The sequence below is a fragment of the Ahaetulla prasina genome, chromosome 2, assembly GCF_028640845.1.
Source record: "Ahaetulla prasina isolate Xishuangbanna chromosome 2, ASM2864084v1, whole genome shotgun sequence".
NCBI lineage: Eukaryota > Metazoa > Chordata > Lepidosauria > Squamata > Colubridae > Ahaetulla > Ahaetulla prasina.
In genome coordinates, this window is record NC_080540.1 from 288,935,679 (window position 1) to 288,957,202 (window position 21,524).

The following is a 21,524-nucleotide window of genomic DNA, read 5'->3' on the forward strand; positions in this document are numbered from 1 at the left end:
ACCAACGCAACCAAAGCCGTCTCCGTGCTGTAACCGGGCCGAAACCGGACTGGAGCGGGTCTAGATAGACAGTTTCATCCAGGTGCAAGGGAAATTGATATGCCACCATATTCTCTACAACCTTAGCGCGGCGGGTTGGAGACCGACGATAATTACCTAAAACAGCCGGGTCCAGGGGCGGCTTCTTAAGGAGGGCCTCACCACCGCCTCTTTCAAGGCAGGCGGAAGACACCTCCACCAAAGAAGCAGTCGAATCGCCTGGAGCCAGCCTCGTGTCACCTCTCGAGTGGCCAGCACCAGCCAAGAGGGGCACGGGTCCAGTAAACACGTGGTGGCATTCAACCTACCCAACAGCCTGTCCATGTCCTCGGAGCCACAGGGTCAAACTCATCCCAAACAATGTCACCAAGACCGCCTCGAGCATCTCACCCGCATCACCGCAATCTTGGTCCAAACCATCCCGAAGCTGAGCGATTTTATCGTATAGATAACCGTTAAACTCCTCAGCACGTCCCTGCAGCGGGTCGTCCGCTCCCCTGGTGTAGGAGGGAGCGAGTCACCCAAACAGGGCGGCTGGGCGGTTATCTGCCGATGCAATGAGGGAGGAGGCGTACGCCTCGCTTCCTCAATGCCACTAGGTAAGTCCTAGTATGGGACTTCACTAGTGTCCAATCAGCTCGAACGGCCAGACCTCCAGGAACTCTCTAGGCGTCTTCTCCGGCGCTTCATCCTCTCAGCTCCTCGGAGAACCAAGGAGCCAGTTGGGACCTGTGCCGGGTCAGAGGCCGCAAAGGCACGACCGGTCTAAGGCCCCGCGCGGCCCGTTCCCAGGCCGCAACAAGTTCCTCAGCCGAGCCGTGAGCCAGACCTCAGGAAATGGCCCAAGCTCCGTCCGAACCCATCCGGTCCATCAGGCGCCTGGGGCGGAACCAACGATCGGCTCCGCCTCCCGCGGTGGTGAATGGCGGTCAGAAAGTCCAGGCGAAGAAGAGAGTGATCTGACCATGACAAAGGTTCAATGACTATTTCCTTTAAGTCCAGATCTCTCAACCACTGACCAGAGAGAAAATCAAATCCAGAGTGCCACCCCAATGTGAGTAGGGCCATCAACTACTTGAGTCAGGTCCAAGGCCGTCATGGAAGCCGTGAACTCCCGAGCTGCCGCCGATGACGAGCCGGAAGATGGCAGTTAAAGTCCCCATGACTAAAAGTCTGGGGTCTCCACTGCCACCCCAGCCAGCATCTCCAGAAGCTCGGGCAGGGCGGCTGTCACGCAGCAAGGAGCCAGGTACGTGATCAGCAAACCCATCTGACACCTACGACCCCATCTCACAAAGAGGGATTCGCACCCGGCAATCTGAGGTACAGTGGTCTCCCTCGGCTCTAGACTCTCTCTAATCACAACCGCCACCCCCCCACCCCTACCCTGGGCCCTCAGCTGATGGAACGCACGGAAACCCGGTGGGCACATCTCAACAAGGGGCACGCCCCCTTCAGTGCCCAACCAGGTCTCCGTAATGCCCATAAGGTCCGCGGAACCCCCCTGTATAAGGTCACAGACAATTTTTATTGTCATTTTAATTATTCGGCCATTTGTGATAAGTTTTTTAATGGATGTTTTATTTGTATTTATATGTATATTTTTATCTGGCTGTGAACCGCCCTGAGTCCCTAGGGAGATAGGGCGGTATAAAAATACGAAAAATAAATAAATAAATAAAATAAATAAATAAATGAAGCCAATTGCTCATTTATGTTCAGAGCAAGAGGCCAGGATTAAACAAAGATGAATCAGAAACTTATTACCAAGTGTATCTTTCCTGACGAAATGTCCTTAGGCCTAGGCCTGGCCTCCCTGTTCTGCATTTAAAGATTGACTGCTACATCCGGGCACTAATTCCTTTGAAAGGACCTACAGGTAGTTCTCGACTTACAACAGTTCACTTAGTGACCATTCAAAGTTACAGTGGCATGAAAAAAGTGACTTATGACCGTTTTTCACCATTGCAGCATCCCCACGGTCATGCGATCAAAATTCAGATGCTTGACAACTGATTCACATTTATGATGGTTGCAAGGTCCCGGGATCATGTGATCACCTTCTGGCAAGCAAAGTCAATGGGAAAGCCAGATTCATTTAACAACCAGATTACTAATTTATCAAATACAGTGACTCCCTTAACAACAGCAGCAAAGAAGGACTCACAATGGGCCAAAACTTAACAACTATCTCGCTTAGTAACAGAAAATTTGGGCTCAGTTGTGATCGTAAATCGAGGACTGTGTGTCTGATTTACTTCTAAGCAATAGATCACACTTGCAATAGACAACTCATACATGCAAGATTTCCACTTCATGATGAAGAGACCAAGGCTAACCAGGCCTGTGTCAGCTAAGTCTGAGTAAAAAAAAAGGACAATAATTTATTTTATAACAAGATTCCATAATGAAAGCCTTTCCACTTATTTTGATTTTCGATTTTCAAGGTCATAGCTGAGTATCATAAGGACTTACTTAACAGATATATCAAATGCATCCAACAGGATTTTAAATATACAGCAAAATTATTAAATTATTGCAGAGAAAGGAGCACAATGCAAAGAATGCTGATTAAGGATGAAAACAAATACATTTCATCCACTGCTGTTCTGGCCTGTTACCAGAATTCAACATTTCTGCAATTCGTTAATTAAAAGTACCGCTTCAGGCAATTAGCCACTGGAAATTTTAATTACATAAAAAGGGATCTCTCAGAGTAGATATAACTCAACATGTAACATATGATATCCAGGCACAGATTCATATCCCTATAAATTATGCCATGATGGTTGTAGAATACAAATTAGAAATGTCTGTGGGAAACTTACTCCATTTCTTAATCTAATTACTTCCTCGACATGTTTCCTAGCACTTGGATCTGTGATTTTGAAGCACCAGATATCAATCTCTCTATTCTTTAAGAAGAGGGGAGGTTTTGCTCAGAGGTTCCCTTAGTTCATGAGACACAGTACATAAGTGTCTTAAGCAGACCAATGATAGCATCAATGCCCTGGAATAGTGACTCCTACCCCGGCAACATCATAACAACATTGGCAGATGAAGATATTTTCATTCTTTTTTTTTTAATGAATTTAGTATACTTTTATGCTGTTTGGACACATCACGTGAAGATCTACTCTTAGAGAAGTCTATAATGCTGGGAAAGGCAGAAGGAATGGAAAGAGGAGAAGAACACAACCAACAGCAAAATGGACAGACTCAATTACAGAAGCAACGAGGGCATTATGGGAAGATCTGGTGGATGAGTTGGGGACAGATCCTCTTGAAGAAAATCTGTCTATGTGGTCATTAAGAATCAACACCAACGTGATCGTTTTTGGATACAGTTAATGGAAATTTATGGTTGATAAAACAGACAGAGCATGATGAGTGAACTTGAGGAAGAATATTCAGAGTCAGTAGTGAAGAATATCTAAAGAAGATACATATAGGTAGTCCTCACTTAATGACCCTAATTGGAACCAGAATTTCCATTGTCAAAAGATTTGCTCATTAGGCAGAACATCATATGACCAGAGAGCAGAGTCTTGACTGAGGTTGTTTGGCCAGGACCACAACATCATTAGGCAATGACCACCCATTTCTCCTGCCCTCACCTCAAGTCCTCCCACTCATTTATCTCTACTCCGTCCTTGCTCTTCTGGCCAGCCTGCATCACCGCTGGCCTTTGCCATCTTCTTCCTCCCACTGCTGAGAAGGCATTGTGAAAGACCAGGCTTGGCACAGCTCAGCAGCAGGAGGAAAACGACAAAAGGGGATGGCATAATGCAGGGCAGCGGAGTGGAAGGCAGAATGGTGGGGCAGCAGAGTTACAGGGGGCCAAAAGGCACTGTAACAACCGTAACATCCTGCCTGGATGTAAATATCATTCATTTGGCACTGTCGTAACTTTAATCACTGGTCATTAAGCAAGGACTACCTACCCAGCTAAACAGGAGGACAAACTTTCAAAAGTTTAACCCACAAGCACCCCAAAACGAAGGACACATTAGATGCTTCCTTTTTCAGACCCGCAAAACCTACCTGGCTCTCTCAATGGCTTCTGTTCTATGTACATTGGAAAGCTGACCAAGGCAAAAGCGATCCCCACCTGAAGGGTCCACATATCCATCAACAGTAACAACTGGGCAGCTTGAAGGGACTTTGAATGTCTCTCCCACTTGAACATCCATCTCAAAATAGGCAATTGAACACCAGTATTCTGGAGCTGAAAGGGGAGGGGAGGCAAGGTGAGGGTGGTGGAGAAGAGAGGCTTTGTTAAAAAGATCAGCACTACAAGCATTAGAAGAGTTAATGAGCGCAGGAAAATGCTTTCTAGACCAGATTTGTTCACAGGTCTCAAAAATCTCTTGATTTTTAAAAAGGTTTTAAAGAGGGCACAAGTATTAATTCTGTAATATGGAATAAGCATTTAACTGAGTATTCATTAAAATAAATGCACTTACCAGGATGATTTGATATTGGAGGTTGGAATGCAAGCTCATTATGAACTGGCCCTTAAAAAAATAATAATTAAAAAGTCATACTTTTTATCCACACAGTCCCTTGCAGGTTTTCTCATCTCTAAAAAGACTATTTCTTATCCAAATCTAATAAATGTAAGTAACAGAACTGGATACAAAATGGATAATATGTTTTGTTTAAAAAGCCAAACCCACACACTGTTTTTCATGTGTTGCACCCAAAAATAGACTGGGGCTCCCTACAACCAAAATATAGAACACTTTGGTTGTCCTGACTTCACATTAAACAAATCTAGAGCACTGGGAGTTGAAGTTCACAGGTCTTAAAAGTTGCCATGGTTGAACAGTCCTGATTTAGAGGGTCTTTTGGAGCAAGCAGGGAAACGCTGGGGCATCCTTCCCCACCTACTCTTCTCCATGACTGGTGTGCTGGTTTACCTACAATCTCACCACCTTTCTTTGGTGACTTCCGGGTGCTATTTAGCTCCTGCCTAAGTCCCTGGCTTCAACTGGCTGCCTGACCTCCATCCTAACCTTCTCGGGATTCCTCTACCTACCACCTGTTAGTCACGGATGTCCATCATTTCAGCCCCACAATCTTCCCCGAAGCTCTCTTTTCCTATTTTCTCCTAGCTATTCTCAAGATCTTTTTAAGCTCCATACATCCAATATGTCTACCAACTCTCTTCCCACTTTTTTCAACACCATTTTTTTTCTCTCTCAATAACCCCGTCTTTGGCTTTTCCCGGCTGTTAGCCCAAAACATTTCATCCAAAATGTTCTGATATACATTTGGATTAAATTTCCCCTCATTTCTATCCTGGATTGAGATGAAACTAACTCTTTTCTGCATAAAACATTTTCATATGCATAGCAAATCAGCTGTGTGTTTGTATCTACAGTGCCTAATATTAAATACATACTTTAGAAATAAGCTCAAAATTTGATGTGAAGATTTCTCAACTACTGAAAGGAAAAAATTATTTACAGACAAGTATAAGTAGTCTTCGATTTACAACTGTTCATTTAGTGGCCGTTCAAAGTTACAATAGCACTGAAAAAAGTGATTTATGACCATTTTTCACACTTATGACCGTTGTAGCATCTCTATGGTCACATGATTTACATTCAGATTCTTGACAACTGACTCAAATTTATGACCAGTGTCCCAGGGTCATGTGATCCCCTTTTGCGACCTTCTGACAGGCAAAGTCAGCGGGGAAACCAGTTTCACTTAACAGACATGTTACTAACATAACTGCAGTCATTCACTTTACAAATGTGGCCAAGAAGGTCATAAAATGGGGCACAACTCACTTTAGAAATTGCTCACTTAGCAACATAAATTTGGAGCTCACTTGTGGTCATAATCTGAGGACTACTTGTATATTAATCAAAAAATTAGGCCATTTTATAAAAGTTCTATAAAAACTCTCTATATTATTATTATTATTATTATTATTTATTATATTTGTATACTGCCCATCTCCCGAAGGATTCAGGGCAGTTCACAGCCAAAAAAACAACAGAAAACATATAATACATATAAAACAGCAAAAAGAATAGATAATTAAATTCAGTTGATGCCTTAAAACTTTTAAATACAAATTTAAAACCCCATTTAAACCCTTGATTTAAAAACCCCAATTTAAAACTACGTTCAAGCTAGTCCTGCTCTTCGAAACAGCAACGTTAACAGCAATTTAAATATAAATTCTATTTATTCCCAAGCAGAAGAATATGGGATTGAAGGGGTTGAATTCTGGGAGTTGAAGAATTCTACTTGAAAAATTCTAGAATAATATGAAATATGGTGACATTTTCTTCTTTTTTTTAAAAAAAAGTTCACATTTATATCCCAACTGACTTTGTCTAAAAGGTTCCAAGTGCCTTTTGCCAAGTGACTTTATTTGCACCCTGTTAATATAAAATGCAGTAGATGGATTCACATATGCCATGAATTAGCTATGCTTTTTTTTTTTGAGTAAGCCACAAATGGGCTAATTCGGAGTTAAGTCCTAACCCAAACCACATTATGACTCAGCATGATATAAAACATTACCCAGCCACTAACTCGCCTGAGATAAGTTACAAAACTTCACAGATGACTAAATATTTCTTCATTTTTTCAGTTCAGCGCTACTTCTTGCTGTCTCTCAGGAAATCATGATTTCATTACACCAATTAAGCCATGCATACAATAACACGTGCATGCTTACAGTAATGTCCAGGGTGAGGCATAGGTGGATGATGTTGAAGGTGTCCATTTTGATGGTGGGGGATAGTAGGTGTGTAGGCTGCAGTACGGCTTCCAGTCCAAGTTGTTGTACTATCTAAAAAAGATACAGCAAATATGTGTTTATTTCCCATCTCTTTTCAAGGAAAATAATGCAAACTAAGCTAAACTAAACTAAACCCTGGAATGGAATGGAGTGTAAACAGTTCACTTACTGTGGTGGTAAGTAGCTGGCTGAGCTGTAAAGCCGTTCTGCTGTGCCCCTGGCTGAGGCCCTGAAGGAATCTGTAAGAGTCCATCACTGTGGGTACCTGCCAACATACTGGTGGGTTGGCCTGGCAAAAATGTAAAACAGTTCACGATTGCTTTAAAAAAATGAATGACTACTCTGTTAGAAGCCTGAGGTTTCTGCCGTTAATAGGATTACAGTAATAAAACCACCAATAAAATACCTTTCCACATATTAATATAGCTGCTTAATTTTAAGTAATAAATGTGAATGCGATAATTTGATGCAAGGACGAAGAATACCACTCTACCAAAAAGGCAGGACAGAAGCCACCAGCACAATCCTCCTGTATTACTTAAGAGTGCTTATTTGGCATCCAAAGTAAGATCTTGATTGCTCCCTTTTTGTTTGGCCTACTTAGACCTGGGGCTAAAGGCATAAAAAGCAGCGCTTGGCACTGGGGCCCCTTATTAAACTTGTAGAAGCATGGAGTTATTTTCTTGATCTAAGGCAGGGGTGTGTCAAAGTCGTGTAGTCACAGCGGTGTAATGTGACGTATTGCAACTTTTCCCCCCTTTGGTTAAACCGGGCGTGGGCATGGCCAGTGCATGACACATCTGGGCCGCGAGTTTTACAGCCCTGATCGAAGGAGTCTTTTAGAATTATGCAAAATAGGAGACACTGTAAAAATGTTTTTAAAAAGATGGGGGAGGGGAAGCACTATTTATCTAACTACTATCTATCCCCCTAAACACTGGTCTATTTCCTAATTTTTCTTTCTTAACATAATGTACAGATTTCCAGTTTTCCACAATTCTCTTTCCGGCACTGAGAACTAAACATGCTTTCTAATCTGGAAGCTAAAATCTGGAGGTTAGAATTTGCACCCAATGAGAGATACAATATACATGTGTATGAATACCCATCCTTCTCTCTACCCCCATGCTACGTTTTACATAATGAAGAATTATAAGCTGCCAAGACACAGCAGACTGAAAGAGCACATAAATGAAATGAATTAATTAAAAAGAAAGAAAGAAAGGAAGGAAGGAAGGAAGGAAAGGAAAGGAAAGAATCTGGATTACAGCTCTATCTCCATAAAAGGAATCAAGTAGCAATAATTATTTTTACCATTAAGTTAATGGTAACTTATTTATTTACCGTATTTTTTGGAATATAAGATGCACCTTTTTCCCCCTAAAAGAGGGAGAAAATTTAGGTGCGTCTTATACACTGAATGTAGTCCCGCCCACTGGCCCCCACCCTTTGGCCTCTGCCTCCCAGCAATTTAACAGCCCATTTCAGCTTCAGCACAGCCTAATTAGCACAAGTTGATTGTGTTAGATCCGCCTCCCTACTCTCTGTTTTGCAGGGGCCTCTGCTGCTTGCTGCAAGAAGGTAAATTGCTGGGATCAGGTTTTTTTTCTTGTGCTAATCAAGCTACACTGAAAAAGCAGGCTATTGGCTGCAACAAGGCAGAGGCAGATTTCTTTTTCTTGTTTTCCTCACCAAAAAAGGTAGGTCCATCTTATAGTCCAGAGCGTCTTATACTCCAAAAAATACAGTATTTGTTAAATTTATTAGCTGCCTATCTCACTGTGGATGCTACTCTAGGAAGTTTACAATAATAAAAAGGAAGGAAAATGAAAAGGCGTGTAAACAGCAGTAAAATAACAGAACAATAAAGTAAACAATGACAAAGGAACACAATGAGAATAAACACATCAATCTAACCAAATTGCAATTATATTTAATTAATTACATATAATTATAAATTTATATGATTGTAATTATATACATGATAATTATCAAACAGGATTCCATGGTTTCTCGGTTCATTTAGTAATCCATTTATATTAATGGCCTGATTAATCACGGCCGGGTTTCTAAAACAAAGTGGGACGGGCAACATGCATTTTTAAATAGTGGTCGTCATCATCATCATCTTACTTGTGGAAGGAACAGGAATGTTGGGAAAGTTGGTAGTGCTGGCAGAACTAGGCTCAGAAGGCGCTAACATAGCTGGAGTACTATAGGATTCAGTGGGCGCTCTGTTACTCGGGGGATGCTGAATCGTCTGAACTGAATGGCCTTCAGCGGATGACAGTGACGGCTGCCCTTCAAATTCATGTACATACTCATCTTTTACTAACATGCTGGCAGGTGCTGTGATAAAAGACAAGTTTAAAAGATTAAGGAGACAAATACACAAACGACTGCTGTAAAACACACAGAAGAAAGGAAAGCTATTTTCACTTGACACCACAGATAGAGAAGGATTACTTTAAATGACAAAGAAACATAGGTGGAATAAATGGATTTGGGAAAGTTTTCTAATGAAAAGAGCAGGCTGATCCTAAAAGTACCTGAAATAATCATACATCTGAGATATTCAGAATAAAATGGAAGAATGCGGTCAGGATACACAATTAAGCTTAAAATACAAAAGTTCCAATGATAATGATATCCTTTTGAAAGAAAAAAATCATTATTTCTTATTTATGAATATTAAAGTTCACTGTAATGAACCAAAATAATCCTTCTCTCATCCATGTTCTTGGATGTTTATGTCAAAAATCTCTAGCATCTCCATGGAATTCTTGGATATTTAAATTATTCTGGACCTTACAGATTATACTTGACAAGTATTTATTTACAACTAACTTTATCTTGCTCAATTACAAAGGATTTTAGGCAAAGTACTACATCAGTATAGAAAAACAAAAATAATATGTAAATCAGAACAAGGTCAAAAAGATAATCTCAAAAAACAAAGAACATCCATCCCCAACCAAGAGAGGAGCTCATGATATCAAAATGATACAAACAGATTCCACGGTTTCTATAGGAAATGCAGACAATAAGCCAATCATTGGCAAGACGACAAAAGCAACCTGCTGAAGGACACAGAACTGTTGCCCTATTGTTGCTACAGATACATGTTGAAATTCAACACTCAAATGGACTTTCTCCTCTTCCTCCCCCATTCCCCCAAGGAGATTTTGAGGGTGCATGGGAGAAGCTGAAAGCTCTTATACATCAGCAAAAATCGATTCCATTAGCAGTCATATCCAACTGACTCTTATGCATATAAACTCAGAGCCAACATCCTTCCCACACAAACCTATTATGAAAAAAAGAAAGTCATTTAGCATACAGGGGACTTTTTTCAATATAGTCAATAGGAATAGATTTAACTTTAGTCTGAGAACAAAATAAAAACCCAGTTGGTTTTTTATCCCAGTTTGGGAATATAATAAATACACAATCAATATGTGTACAAGAAACTGCACGTAGAAAGCAGCTAAGATCAATTAACTAGCCAGGTAAATCGCAGTTGGATGGATCAGACTTATTCAATGGATTTATTCCAGGTTTAAGTGTATCTAATCCAATGCATTAATGGACACCCAGAAATTAGAAATTTATGAGTTTAGATACATACATTATATCATTTAGATTGCTAAACTACTTCTTTTAGTTCTTGGAACTAAACTTTTTATTGACTAAGTCCATCAGGTGGCAATGTTAATCACATAAAATGAGTAACCAATTAAAGGTCTCAAACAATAATTGGCAATTTTTCTTTATTCCTTTAAGAACACAAACAAGAAAACAATTATAATATCATATTTTCTCTTTCTCTGCATTCATATGACAGAACACTTTGTTGTGACTCATGTAATTGCATTATACAGAATTCGCTATTCTTTCTACTGCAGAAAAATAGTTTTCCCAATGTTTATGTAGCTTTAAATTTAAGATTCCATGTTGTTTATAATGCATAAAATATTATGTACAGCTTACCAGAACTTTGCAGAGTCAATCCTGAAAGATCTTTAAAGAGAAAATATACAGTAATTAGGCCAGTTTTAAATAATAGTGAATAAACATTTTTACCATCCAAATGTTTAAACAAAAAATGAGCAGAAATATGTAGATATGCATGAGAGGATAGGCTGCCTGCAAAATGACCACCACTGGCTGTTGGTGCCCTGTCCCTTTAAGATCTCTCCCTAGTCCCGTGATGGCAAACCTATGGCATGCATGCCAGAGGTGGCATGGAGAGCCCTCTTTGTGGGCACGCACACCATTGCCAGCTGCTCTTCAGGGTTCCGTTGTGCGCATGCACACTGGACAGCTGCTCTCTTCTGGGTTCCGGCGCGCATGCGCATCCTCACATGCTCCAGTTTCGGTACTCAGCAACTGTAAAAGCTAAGCAGAGAGGCAGCTGGGTATGGTAATGTTGGAGTTGTGGTGTTGGAGTGAGTATGAAGGTGGTTTGTGTTTATTTGTGAAACTAAAACAGCCCAAAGGCGAGTAGAAGAGTTATTGTTCTCCAGAAGTAGTGCTTGCAAAGAGAAGTAGTAGAGGAACAGGAATTGCAGCAGAATCTGGGAAGAGAGGCATAGCAAATAGTGAGTTCTTTGGGTGTGTTGGGGGTTTCTGTTCGCTCTCTAGTATTTTGGAACCCACTAACCTGGATTTATGTTTAAAAAAGCAACAACGGTGACAATACACCTTTACTGTGTATTACTACACTGTGACAATACCTTGAAGACCTGGTTGTTTCATGAGGTGTTTCAGTCAGATTAGGTGACTGCTGCTAATGATGATGTGATTTTTGTGACTGAGGTTACTGCATTATCTTTGTGGGTGTTCTATGCTGTATTTCTTCTTTTGATACCTATATACCACCTAGTCACTATTTTGAAATGGATGGCCATTTAAACAAATATGCCTATAAAGCAGGGGTCTCCAACCTTGGTCCCTTTTAAGACTTGTGGACTTCAGCTTTGCTGGCTGAGGGACTCTGGGAGTTGAAGTCCATAAGTCTTAAAGGGACCAAGGTTGGAGACCCCTGCTATAAAGTACTATTAAATTATGTTCTTAAATTTTCTACTTAACAATTTTTTATATCAAACTGGAAGCTGACTTTCTATCCTATCATTTCTGGAATATAATTCCATGATAATATTTCAGAAATGCAATATTTCTGTCTTGTTCAGTAACAATAATACATTTTTTAAAAAAACAACAGCTTCCAAAGCTGGACAAGGGACCAATTAATTCTTTCTTTCAATCAAGGCAAACATTTATTGCCAAGACTTTTTTCTAATCCATCTTTAAGGAATGATTAAAGATCCATCCACTACATTCAAAAGAGGCCATAAGACAATACAGTTTTCAAGAGTCTTCCAAAAAGTACCATGAAAACCGTGAGAAAATCTGAGCTAATTGTAATTTTACCTTGAACTGAGCTCACTCCTGAAACTATATGGGTTGGTACGTGGCTTTCTTAGTATTAACACTAAACTATTTTGCTATTGCTTTTTTTCCCCAGAATGTGTTTTGATTTCTCAGTGTAGCCTACAAGGATTTCTTCCATCCAAGTACTCTTCAGGTCCAACCATGTTTCTAGCTTTTCCAACGTCAACAAGGTTATTTGGCCTAAAGGCTGCAAAACACAACTCAATTGTCACAAAACTTGCTTTGACCACTAACAGAAGTAGGATGCAAGATTAAAACCCACAACTATGAAACAAAAGGTCTCTTGAATGCTGCAAGGCAAAGATAAGGAAGGGTAATCAAAGAATTCAAGATTACTGGAGGATCCAAGGCCAGAAAAGACTCAAGTGTGCCTGTTTCTATGGAGCTCCAGGAGAACATTTCTTCCAGAACAAATCACTTGGGAGAAATTTGCCTAATTCCTCACTACAGTGGCAGGAAAGAATCTGGAATATTTTACTGACAGAGATGCTGTTCTCTCCGGCATATCTCCCAGGAGTTTTAAGTTTCTTTCTTTGACAAAGGCTGCTGGAATAACTAACACTGCACTTAAGCATTGAAACCTTGTTTCTGGTCGTCAGTGTTCCTGGTGTATCTTCCCTACAATCGAAGAGAATAGGGGGGGGAAATACAATGATGAAAGATTCCTTGACCAACCTCAGGAATCTTTTCTAGTGGTCTGGAATCTACTGCCTTGAAAGGTAACCACAAATCAAAACAGATGACTCAGAAAATAGGGGAGTCAGGAATCTGTTGTTAAAGCTAACCCAATTTCTAATTTAAATTCAACAATTCACACGGACAAACTTGAACAAACTTACCAATGCCAGGTGACACAACACGCTCATAATGATATGGATTCACGCAGACACTGTCACATTTCAAGTCAAATGCATACTGGCAATATTTGACATGTTTGAGTTCATTTTTGTGAAGATCAGGCCACCTCCATAACCGTGCATAAATTACATGTGGAAAGCCCTTTCGACCAGCCACCTAAAAAGATTGGAAATCATGGAAAAATTCACTGGAAAATCAGAGGAAAATCATCTAAGAAATGAAGGAAATATTTTCTACTTTACTGAATGCTACAAAAACATTCATCTATAAGCACCATTTCCACAGGATTATAGGCAAGCATGGCGATTTCCCATTCTCTCTTTGTCACTACATAAAATAAAGAAGGTAACAGCACCAGAGATGCTTCTACTAACCTGAAGCCTTCCATCCAGTGTTCTCTGAATTGTAACACATTTGCTAGGATGAGCTCCATTTGTGGTTATGGCTGTAATCAAGGAATCCAGTTCATCTTTTTTCTCCTTGAGTTTTTTAACTAAGCTTTCAATAGCCCTCTTTGCAAATGTTTCACTCTCCCCTCCTTGTCGATGGCACATCAAACTGTGAACAATGCTCAGGCAAGCATCATTACTGGTTGGCGTGTTGGTAATAGACATACTGTCCATTGGTACAGTTCTCACTTCAAGACCAAAGATCTCTGCCAACCAGTGGGCCAGAGACTATGTCTAGGGAAAGCCTAAAAGAAAAGAAATGACCAGACATTACAAGAGCAGCCACTAAATGTTTTCTGTTGGTCCCAAGACCATATTTTTCTCTGTTACTGCTAATATATATAAATTGAGTAAAATGAACAGGATGGAAAAGTAAACCCATAGTCTAACTCAAGCATACTTCTTTCCCACAAGCATCAAGGCTGGAGTGGTTTTTTTAATCAAATGTGGTCATAAATTGAGGATTACCGATACTTGTACAACAAGATTACAGTAGAGGAGTGATGGCAAAACATTTAGGAAACCCTGATCTAGAAACAACTGCAATGCTTAGGAACATGTGGAAGGACAAGACAGACAAGTCCAGATTTGCCCAGGTAAAACAACAGGGATTATTTATCAGTTTAAGATCCAAAGTCCAAAATGGGGGGAGGGGGGGAGAGGAGAAAATTTGTCTGGACTTGCCCAACAGATTGTCCTCAGTTCTACTTATTGTTAAAAAAAAATTTCTTAAAGGGAAGTAGATGTGAGACATTTAAGGGGAAGGGAGATCGGAAAAGGGAGAAAGATTGCTAGAAAAATTTAAGCAAAATGGAGATTGTAGACAGCCACCTGGTGAGTTAGTTTCCAGAAGAAATAGAGGGCTAAGCAAAACATAGGAGGAAGTGTGGTAGGAGAGTGAAGGTGAACTTTTCTGGGGCCAGAAATGAGGGAGGGTGTGACTTGGAGTCAGGAAAATAGTCATGGAGCAGAAAATGATGACTCTTTGATGTGTGGAGAAGGCACAGGCTCCAGGTGGACAGGGAACCTGGGAATAACAGAACTGACGCAAGAGAAGATGACATATTCTGAGCCAGAAATCTCCAGGGAGCCAACAGGAGCTAACAGGAAGTGCTCTTAAAAGTTTTGAACAAAAGTTGCAATTTATAGAAGCAGTATTTAGTCAGGCTCACCTGGCTGGAGAAGCAAAATTTATCAGACATAATGTAATAGAATATTCTATTTTCAAGTGTGTGGTTTTGCTCTATGGCTCCTGGTATTTGGAAATTGTTCTCTGCTTCAAAGAATCTATCACTGGCTTTTATTTTGGAAATGTTTTAGGGTTTTGGCCAACTCAACTCTTGCTTATTTGATACAATCTTAGACTACATGAGTCCAGACCCCCAAGATCAGGGTCTAGTCTCCCCACAATTCTATGGGAGATGTTACTTGTTTTTTTTAAAAAAAATCAGTGCTAAAAGCTAGATTTACATTTTTCCTTCTTATCTGCAGTTACATTCATTCTTAAATCATAACATGGAGGCTTCCGTGTTAATCCCAAAAGGAGATAAGGCTCCTGTTCTCTGGTTTGCTACCTCAAAGCAACTACTTTAGAGCCAGAAAGTGAGGCTTCCGTTTGCTTTTCACTATTGTTATTATCATTATTATTATAATACCCAGTTTGCAACTAACTTGCACATGCTATGAGAGCCCTAGCACTCTTCCAAATCAGTTTTAAGGAGAAAGCTTGTCAAAGTGTTTCCATTCTCCAGAAAGGTGGTGACAGCAGAAGTGCAAACTGAACTATCTTTTCTTTTCTTCTTTCCTTTTTACACTTTTCTTTCTTTCTTTTTCTTTTCTTCCAATTAATATATCTGCCCATATAAACACAGCATAGAAAACACAAAAACAACAAGGACAAGGACACACTTACAATCCATAAACAAAGTAAAAACAATTACCTACAAGAACTCAACAGAAACTGCATCATGCCTCAGGAAAGTGAAAAGCAGAGCCAAAAGATGTAGTTAGAAGAGACAAGGATCCATCATCCTAGCAATAGCACTTAGACTTATATACCGCTTCACAGGGCTTTACAGCCCTCTCTAAGCAGTTTAAAGAGTCAGCTTATTGCCCCCATAATATGGGTCCTCATTTTACCCACCTCAGAAGGATGGAAGGCTGAGTCAGCCTTGAGCTTGGTGAGATTCGATCTCCCAAACTGCTGGCATCTAGTGATCAGTAGAAGTAACCCGCAGTACTGCACTCTAACCACTGCGCCACAGCGATAGCAAAGTTGCCATCCAGCAAAGCTGCACCTCTCTTTAGGTTATTCACTTTATGTGCCTCACTTCTCATAAAGAACAGCCTTCCTAGAAGTATCACAAGATATGATTGCTACCATCCTCATCTTTATATATTGCCTTCCAAAAATACAACAACACAGACCTCCATGACAAAATAAAGCACTCAAGGGACAGAATAAAAATGGAACTGAGGTTCTGAACAATTTAGCTCAGATCCAACAACAGTGTTGGTGTTGGTTACCACCTTTAAAGCACTCCATGGCTTAGGACCAGGTTACTTACGGGACCACCTACTGCCACCGTTTGCCTCCCATCGACCCGTGCGCTCTCACAGGGAGGGACTCCTCAGGGTACCGTCAGCCAAGCAATGTCGACTGGCGGCCCCCAGGGGGAGGGCCTTCTCTGTGGGGGCTCCCACCCTCTGGAACGAACTTCCCCCAGGACTTCATCAACTTCCTGACCTTCGAACCTTCCGCCGCGAGCTGAAGACATATTTATTTATCCGTGCAGGACTGGCATAGAATTTTAGACTTTTTATTCGGCTTTTAATTTTACTTAGTGGGTTTTACTGTTTTAAATATATTTTAATCTGGGCCAAATTTAATAAGTTTTTTAAATATGGTTTTATCTTGTATTTATGTATTGTTGTTTTGTTTTTATCTGGCTGTGAACCGCCCTGAGTCCTTCGGGAGAAGGGCAGTATAAAAATTTAAATAAATAAATAAATAAATAAATAAGTTGTGTAACAGAAATTCAGCAACATACTACATGCAGTCCTCCACTTATGGCAGTTTGTTTAGTGGCCATTTGAATTACAACAGCACTGAAAAAAATGACTTATGAAACATTTTTCATAATTATGACCATTGCAGCATCCCCATAGTCACGTGATTTACATTTGGATGCTTGACAACAAGTTCATACTCATGACAGTTGCAGTGTCCTGGGATCATGTGATCATTTTTTTTGAGACTTTCTAACAAGCAAAGTCCATTATTAATTTAACAACTGCAGTGATTCACTTAACAAATGTGGCAAGAAAAGTTGTAAAATGGGACAAAACTCACTTAACAAATTTCTCTCTTAGTGACATAAATTCTGGGCTCAGTTGTGGTTGTAAGTCAAGGATTACCCCTTTACTAACTCTAGACAAGCCAAAATGCTGTAAAAATTGCTTAGAAAGATAAAATATATTTTATCAGTTGATTTACCAGTCAACCAAGCGAAGAACATTCTATCACACTTGAACATATCTTGGACCTCAGAGCACCGCTGTGCTAAAATAACAAACAAAACTGTGGAATTGGACTGCAGTCTTTTATCTACCCTTCACCTGAATAATTAAGAGCACAGCTGCTCTAGAAAAAAATTTATATCGCTCTGAAATGTCTCCTGTCTTTCCACAAGCACCAAAGCAGGTCTCTGATGCTTTTCTCTCTTTAGCAAGAGAGAGAACAAATTTCTTAGGCACCAAAGCTCTGGAAGGGAGTGCAAATGGACAGTTTCCTGCTCTGAATTTATACAAACATACATAAAACAAATTTAAGTTCATTAAGTTTACTTTAAGGGACTTTTGATATTTAAACTTGGAAAAAAAATCTGAGAAAAGAATCAGGTCATATATTTTCCACCAATAATGAGTACTGTAGAAATTGAATAATAGATGCAACAATAGGCAAGCAGAGAAAGGCAGATATCAAACTAAGATAAAACTGAAAACACAGGGTTAAATTATTAAATCTGACTTTAAATTCCAAACAAATGAGGCAAAAATCTGTTTCCAAGCATGCAGTGAAAGTAGCACCTGTCTGCAACACTTAAAAATAGCCACACCTTTTTTTGGCATCATGCAGCTGTTGTGCAATCCTAAAAAAGGGAGTTATAGATAGGCACTATATTTGCAAGCTGGGGAATTCTGGGAGTTAAAGTCCTTCAAGCTTAAAGTTGCTAAGGTTGGAGACCCCTGCTCTAAAGCACATTTCTGCCTGCCAGTCTAAAGCACTGCATAATTTTATTTTATTTTATTTTAAAACGTATACATAAAACTACGGTATCAATTGCACTAGTAAAAAGGGCACAAAGGAGGAAAATCAACCTCCAGCACTCTGAACTTCTTTCTGTAAACCTGTTTCACAGACTTGTTGTTGTTTTGAGGCCAGGCTCTAGGTGATAAGGGGTGAAAGAAGCCGCTACCATTTCATTCAAGGCAAACTTGCACCAGGAGTTGCTTAATGTTCTTTCATTTCAAAAGCATAAAAGAGAAAAGACTTATCTTGTCCAGGATCCCAGTTTTCCCAGCATTCTAAAGACAGCCAGCTGGCTTCCATGAACCAAGTCAGTTAGCTCTCTGGGCTTAAATGCTTACATTTACGGGCTTAGAAGAAACAGGCAAGCCTTTTACCATAGTCTAACTATCCATGGCTCTGTTTCACCTTCCGTTAGCAGTCTCAAAGCGATCTTGGGATAGCAACTTGTTATATTAATTCTTTCTTTTCAGGTAACTTGAATCTGCCTTCTTCAATTTTCTTGGATGGCCCTAGATCCAAGTATTACAAAAGGGAAGCAAACTCTTGTCATTGATTTTCTTCACATCACACTCCTGTACTTCCTTCATTATTTCCATTTTCCTTCTTTGCAATTTTAAAAAGTGAATATATGCCTCAGATCTTTCCACAGCTCCAGGTGACAGTCACAAATTGAACAATGGCACCTGCTGAGAGAAAATGCATATGTCTAACAGTCTAGGAGAGGAAGCTTAAAAGACAGCATTTCAGTCAAGTGTTATTAAGTGCACAGACTTTCTTCCAGCAAAAAGTCCATGCTCAATGGAAAGATAGTGTTGGAAATGGCTGGAGGAAGTCACACAACCTCCAAAGAACCTAAAGACTGCAAAGAACCTAAAGACTGTAATGAATCCAGTCTTAGTCCTTAGCCCTCACTAGGCCCAAAGATAATCTCAATAATGTTTACATGTAGCTGTCTTCTCAAAAAACCTTCCAATAATAGCATTTCAGGTGAAATAAATTCCTTGCGTTGGACATTGCAAACCTACTGAAACTGACTTTCACATTCTGGAAATACTGATTGGAAAAGATAGTCAGTACTCCTTCTAGGTAAGAGTTAAATTAACACTTAACTTTCAAGGTGACTGGGAAGCTCCAAAATCATTTCTGAGAAGGCATTAGCAATACACACGTTGACTGAATCACAGACCCATCATTTGCATATGTGGCTTCAGTCTGTCTCCATAAAATCTCAATCTATGCTATCAACCCAGCCATCTTTTTAACACAAGTAACAGAATTCAAGGAATGACAGCTTTTCCAATTAAGAGTGCTATGCTGATGCAATGTAATGCCCCCTTTTCATTCCTCAGAATATTTTAGCCCCAAAGGGATACTTGGAACAATTAAGAGACAGCATTGGGAAGCATACTCTGCATGCTTTAAATATCATTACAGCCTTTTTGCATAGCTTGCCTAATGCCTCATTTACCAATGTTTAGTCCATAAAAAGTAATAGAGAGAGGGACATGTTAAAAACTCATAGGGAATTGTTAATGTGTGAATTAAAAATTCCCATCTTTCCTTAGGTTCTTCCATTTCTACTTTGTTGCCAGAGGGACTTCTAAAGGGGGAACGACTCAACTGCAGAGCTATATCCTTCTTTAATATTCGAGTTCATTCCTTTCTTTAGACACTGGACAATCCATTAAATTGTGGAGAAGAGAATCTAATACCTAGAACTTTTTCTTCATAGAGAAGAATCTTTGTCATTTACCATGATCAGTTCAGGGTGAAAAAAAATGTTCGTTGTTTTGTCTAGAAGCATGTTTTTATACTTCTTTAAGTGTTCATGTATCAGGTAAGACAGTTGCATGATTGCTTTAGTTTCCCATCATTAATCAGCAAGTCTGGAGAAGATCTACTTTCATTAGTGCTACCCACCCCAGGTCATCGGGATTGGAGCACATATAAATTCTGAAAAATAAGTAAATAACTGTACATGACAGTTCGTACCTGAAGGGAAAGTTTAATATAGGGAAATGATCTATTTGATATGAGGAAACACAAACGGAAGCTAAAAACACTATTCTTAATAGAGACAGATAAAAGGATCTTCAGCACCCGATTCATGAACCTTGCATCTCACAGTAATATTCTAATAAAGAATAACTGGAGATTTCAAATGGCCCTTTTACACCAATCTAAATTGCCAAGTGCAATTCAAGGTGTCACTTGTCACCTTTAAGGCTTTCATGACTCTAGACCAGGGCAGCACAATGGCTTGCATTTAAAATGTTGGGGTTGTCAGCTGAAAAGTCATCAGCCCAAGTTCAAGACCCAAGTGCCACGTGAGGGGGCGAGTTCCCATTACTTGCCCCAGATTCTGCCAACCAGCAATTCAAAGGCATGCAAATGCGAGTAGATAAATGGGTACCATTTTGATAGGGACCATATTTTCACGCTAGTCATATGATGATGGAAGTGTCTGGATAACACATTCCTTCAGCTGAGAATCAGAGATGAGCACTCCCCTCCCCCCCAGTCGATCATGACTGGGCAGGGAAAACCTTTAAACTTTTTCAGACTATAGACCAGGGGTCACCAACCTTTCGGACCTCAGGGAGCACTAAATTCATAATTTTAAATCCTGAGGACCACTAATATGAATTTTTTAAAAAGATAAATAGTATTTAGTGCAATATAAAAAATGCAAATAATTTTTCTGCGGACCACCAAAATTTTCTCACAGATGAATTTAATGAATTAAATTCATTAAAATGAATTAATTCATTAAAACCCTTTGGGAGTTAGAAAAACATGTGTTTATTATGTTTGGTTAAGGAAACTAATATTAAATCATCACTGAAAATGATTTTCATTACTTACAAACATTCCCTTTGAATTCATCTATAAATACCTATATTTTCATAACAAATTAGGATTTATATGTGCCTTTCTTATAAATGTGCTGAGGTAATGAACAGTAGAGTAAAAGCAGTTATGAATCACATTCAAAAATAGTAGCAAGCAAAAGAAAGCAAACATAGAATACTTCCCAAAGAAGAAATCATTAGAAATGCAAATAAAATAGAAATGCATTTAAATAATGCATTAGGGTATTGTCACCAGTGTGTCATATACATTTGAATAATAAATCAAAGTCAAATCAACCTAGGTTTGAATATAACTACTTGTCTGATTGTCTGTTATAAGAATTGTCTCTATCACAACAAGACAACACTTTATAAAATCAAAATCATGTATGTGTCTGTTTCATTTAGTATGTTGACAAAAGAGTAATGGATCAATTCATTCAGTTCTAAGTGTGCAGATTTTCAAACAGATACTACTGAATTTAATGAAGTTTATTACCCAGGAGAATCATGTAAGATTATAATCATATGCATACTAGTAAAAGAAGCCAGAGAAAAACACTTTTGTATAGAGATGGTGAACATTTCTCGAAAGGGAACATTTCCTTAAGTAATGGTTGCTCACACTAATTTGTCAGACCCTATCTTTAAAAAAAAAACACTGCAAAAAACCCATTTAACTTCTCTTTCTCCAAATCCATTTTTCATTTTGTAAAGTTCTTTTTTTCATTGAAAACAATACTGCTGCAGCACCTAGCCAAATTTGGCTAATCTTGGAAGCTAAGCAAAATTAA

General features: G+C 39.4%; 1 protein-coding gene across 2 annotated transcripts in view; it reads right to left on the reverse strand.

Moving 5' to 3' along the window:
• SMAD4 (SMAD family member 4) overlaps positions 1 to 21,524 on the reverse strand; it is a 40,036-nt gene that overhangs the window by 12,972 nt on the left and 5,540 nt on the right. The window contains exons 2-9 of one of the 2 annotated variants that reach the window (XM_058170925.1): positions 13,492 to 13,811; positions 13,099 to 13,273; positions 10,796 to 10,825; positions 8,939 to 9,154; positions 6,975 to 7,094; positions 6,743 to 6,856; positions 4,506 to 4,556; positions 4,084 to 4,267 (exon numbers count right to left, since the gene is read on the reverse strand). In XM_058170925.1, the coding sequence (XP_058026908.1) occupies positions 4,084 to 4,267; positions 4,506 to 4,556; positions 6,743 to 6,856; positions 6,975 to 7,094; positions 8,939 to 9,154; positions 10,796 to 10,825; positions 13,099 to 13,273; positions 13,492 to 13,740 (1,139 nt within the window). In that variant the 5' untranslated portion in view covers positions 13,741 to 13,811. The remainder of the gene's footprint in view (positions 1 to 4,083; positions 4,268 to 4,505; positions 4,557 to 6,742; positions 6,857 to 6,974; positions 7,095 to 8,938; positions 9,155 to 10,795; positions 10,826 to 13,098; positions 13,274 to 13,491; positions 13,812 to 21,524) is intronic. The other variant, XM_058170926.1, reaches the window with a different exon arrangement.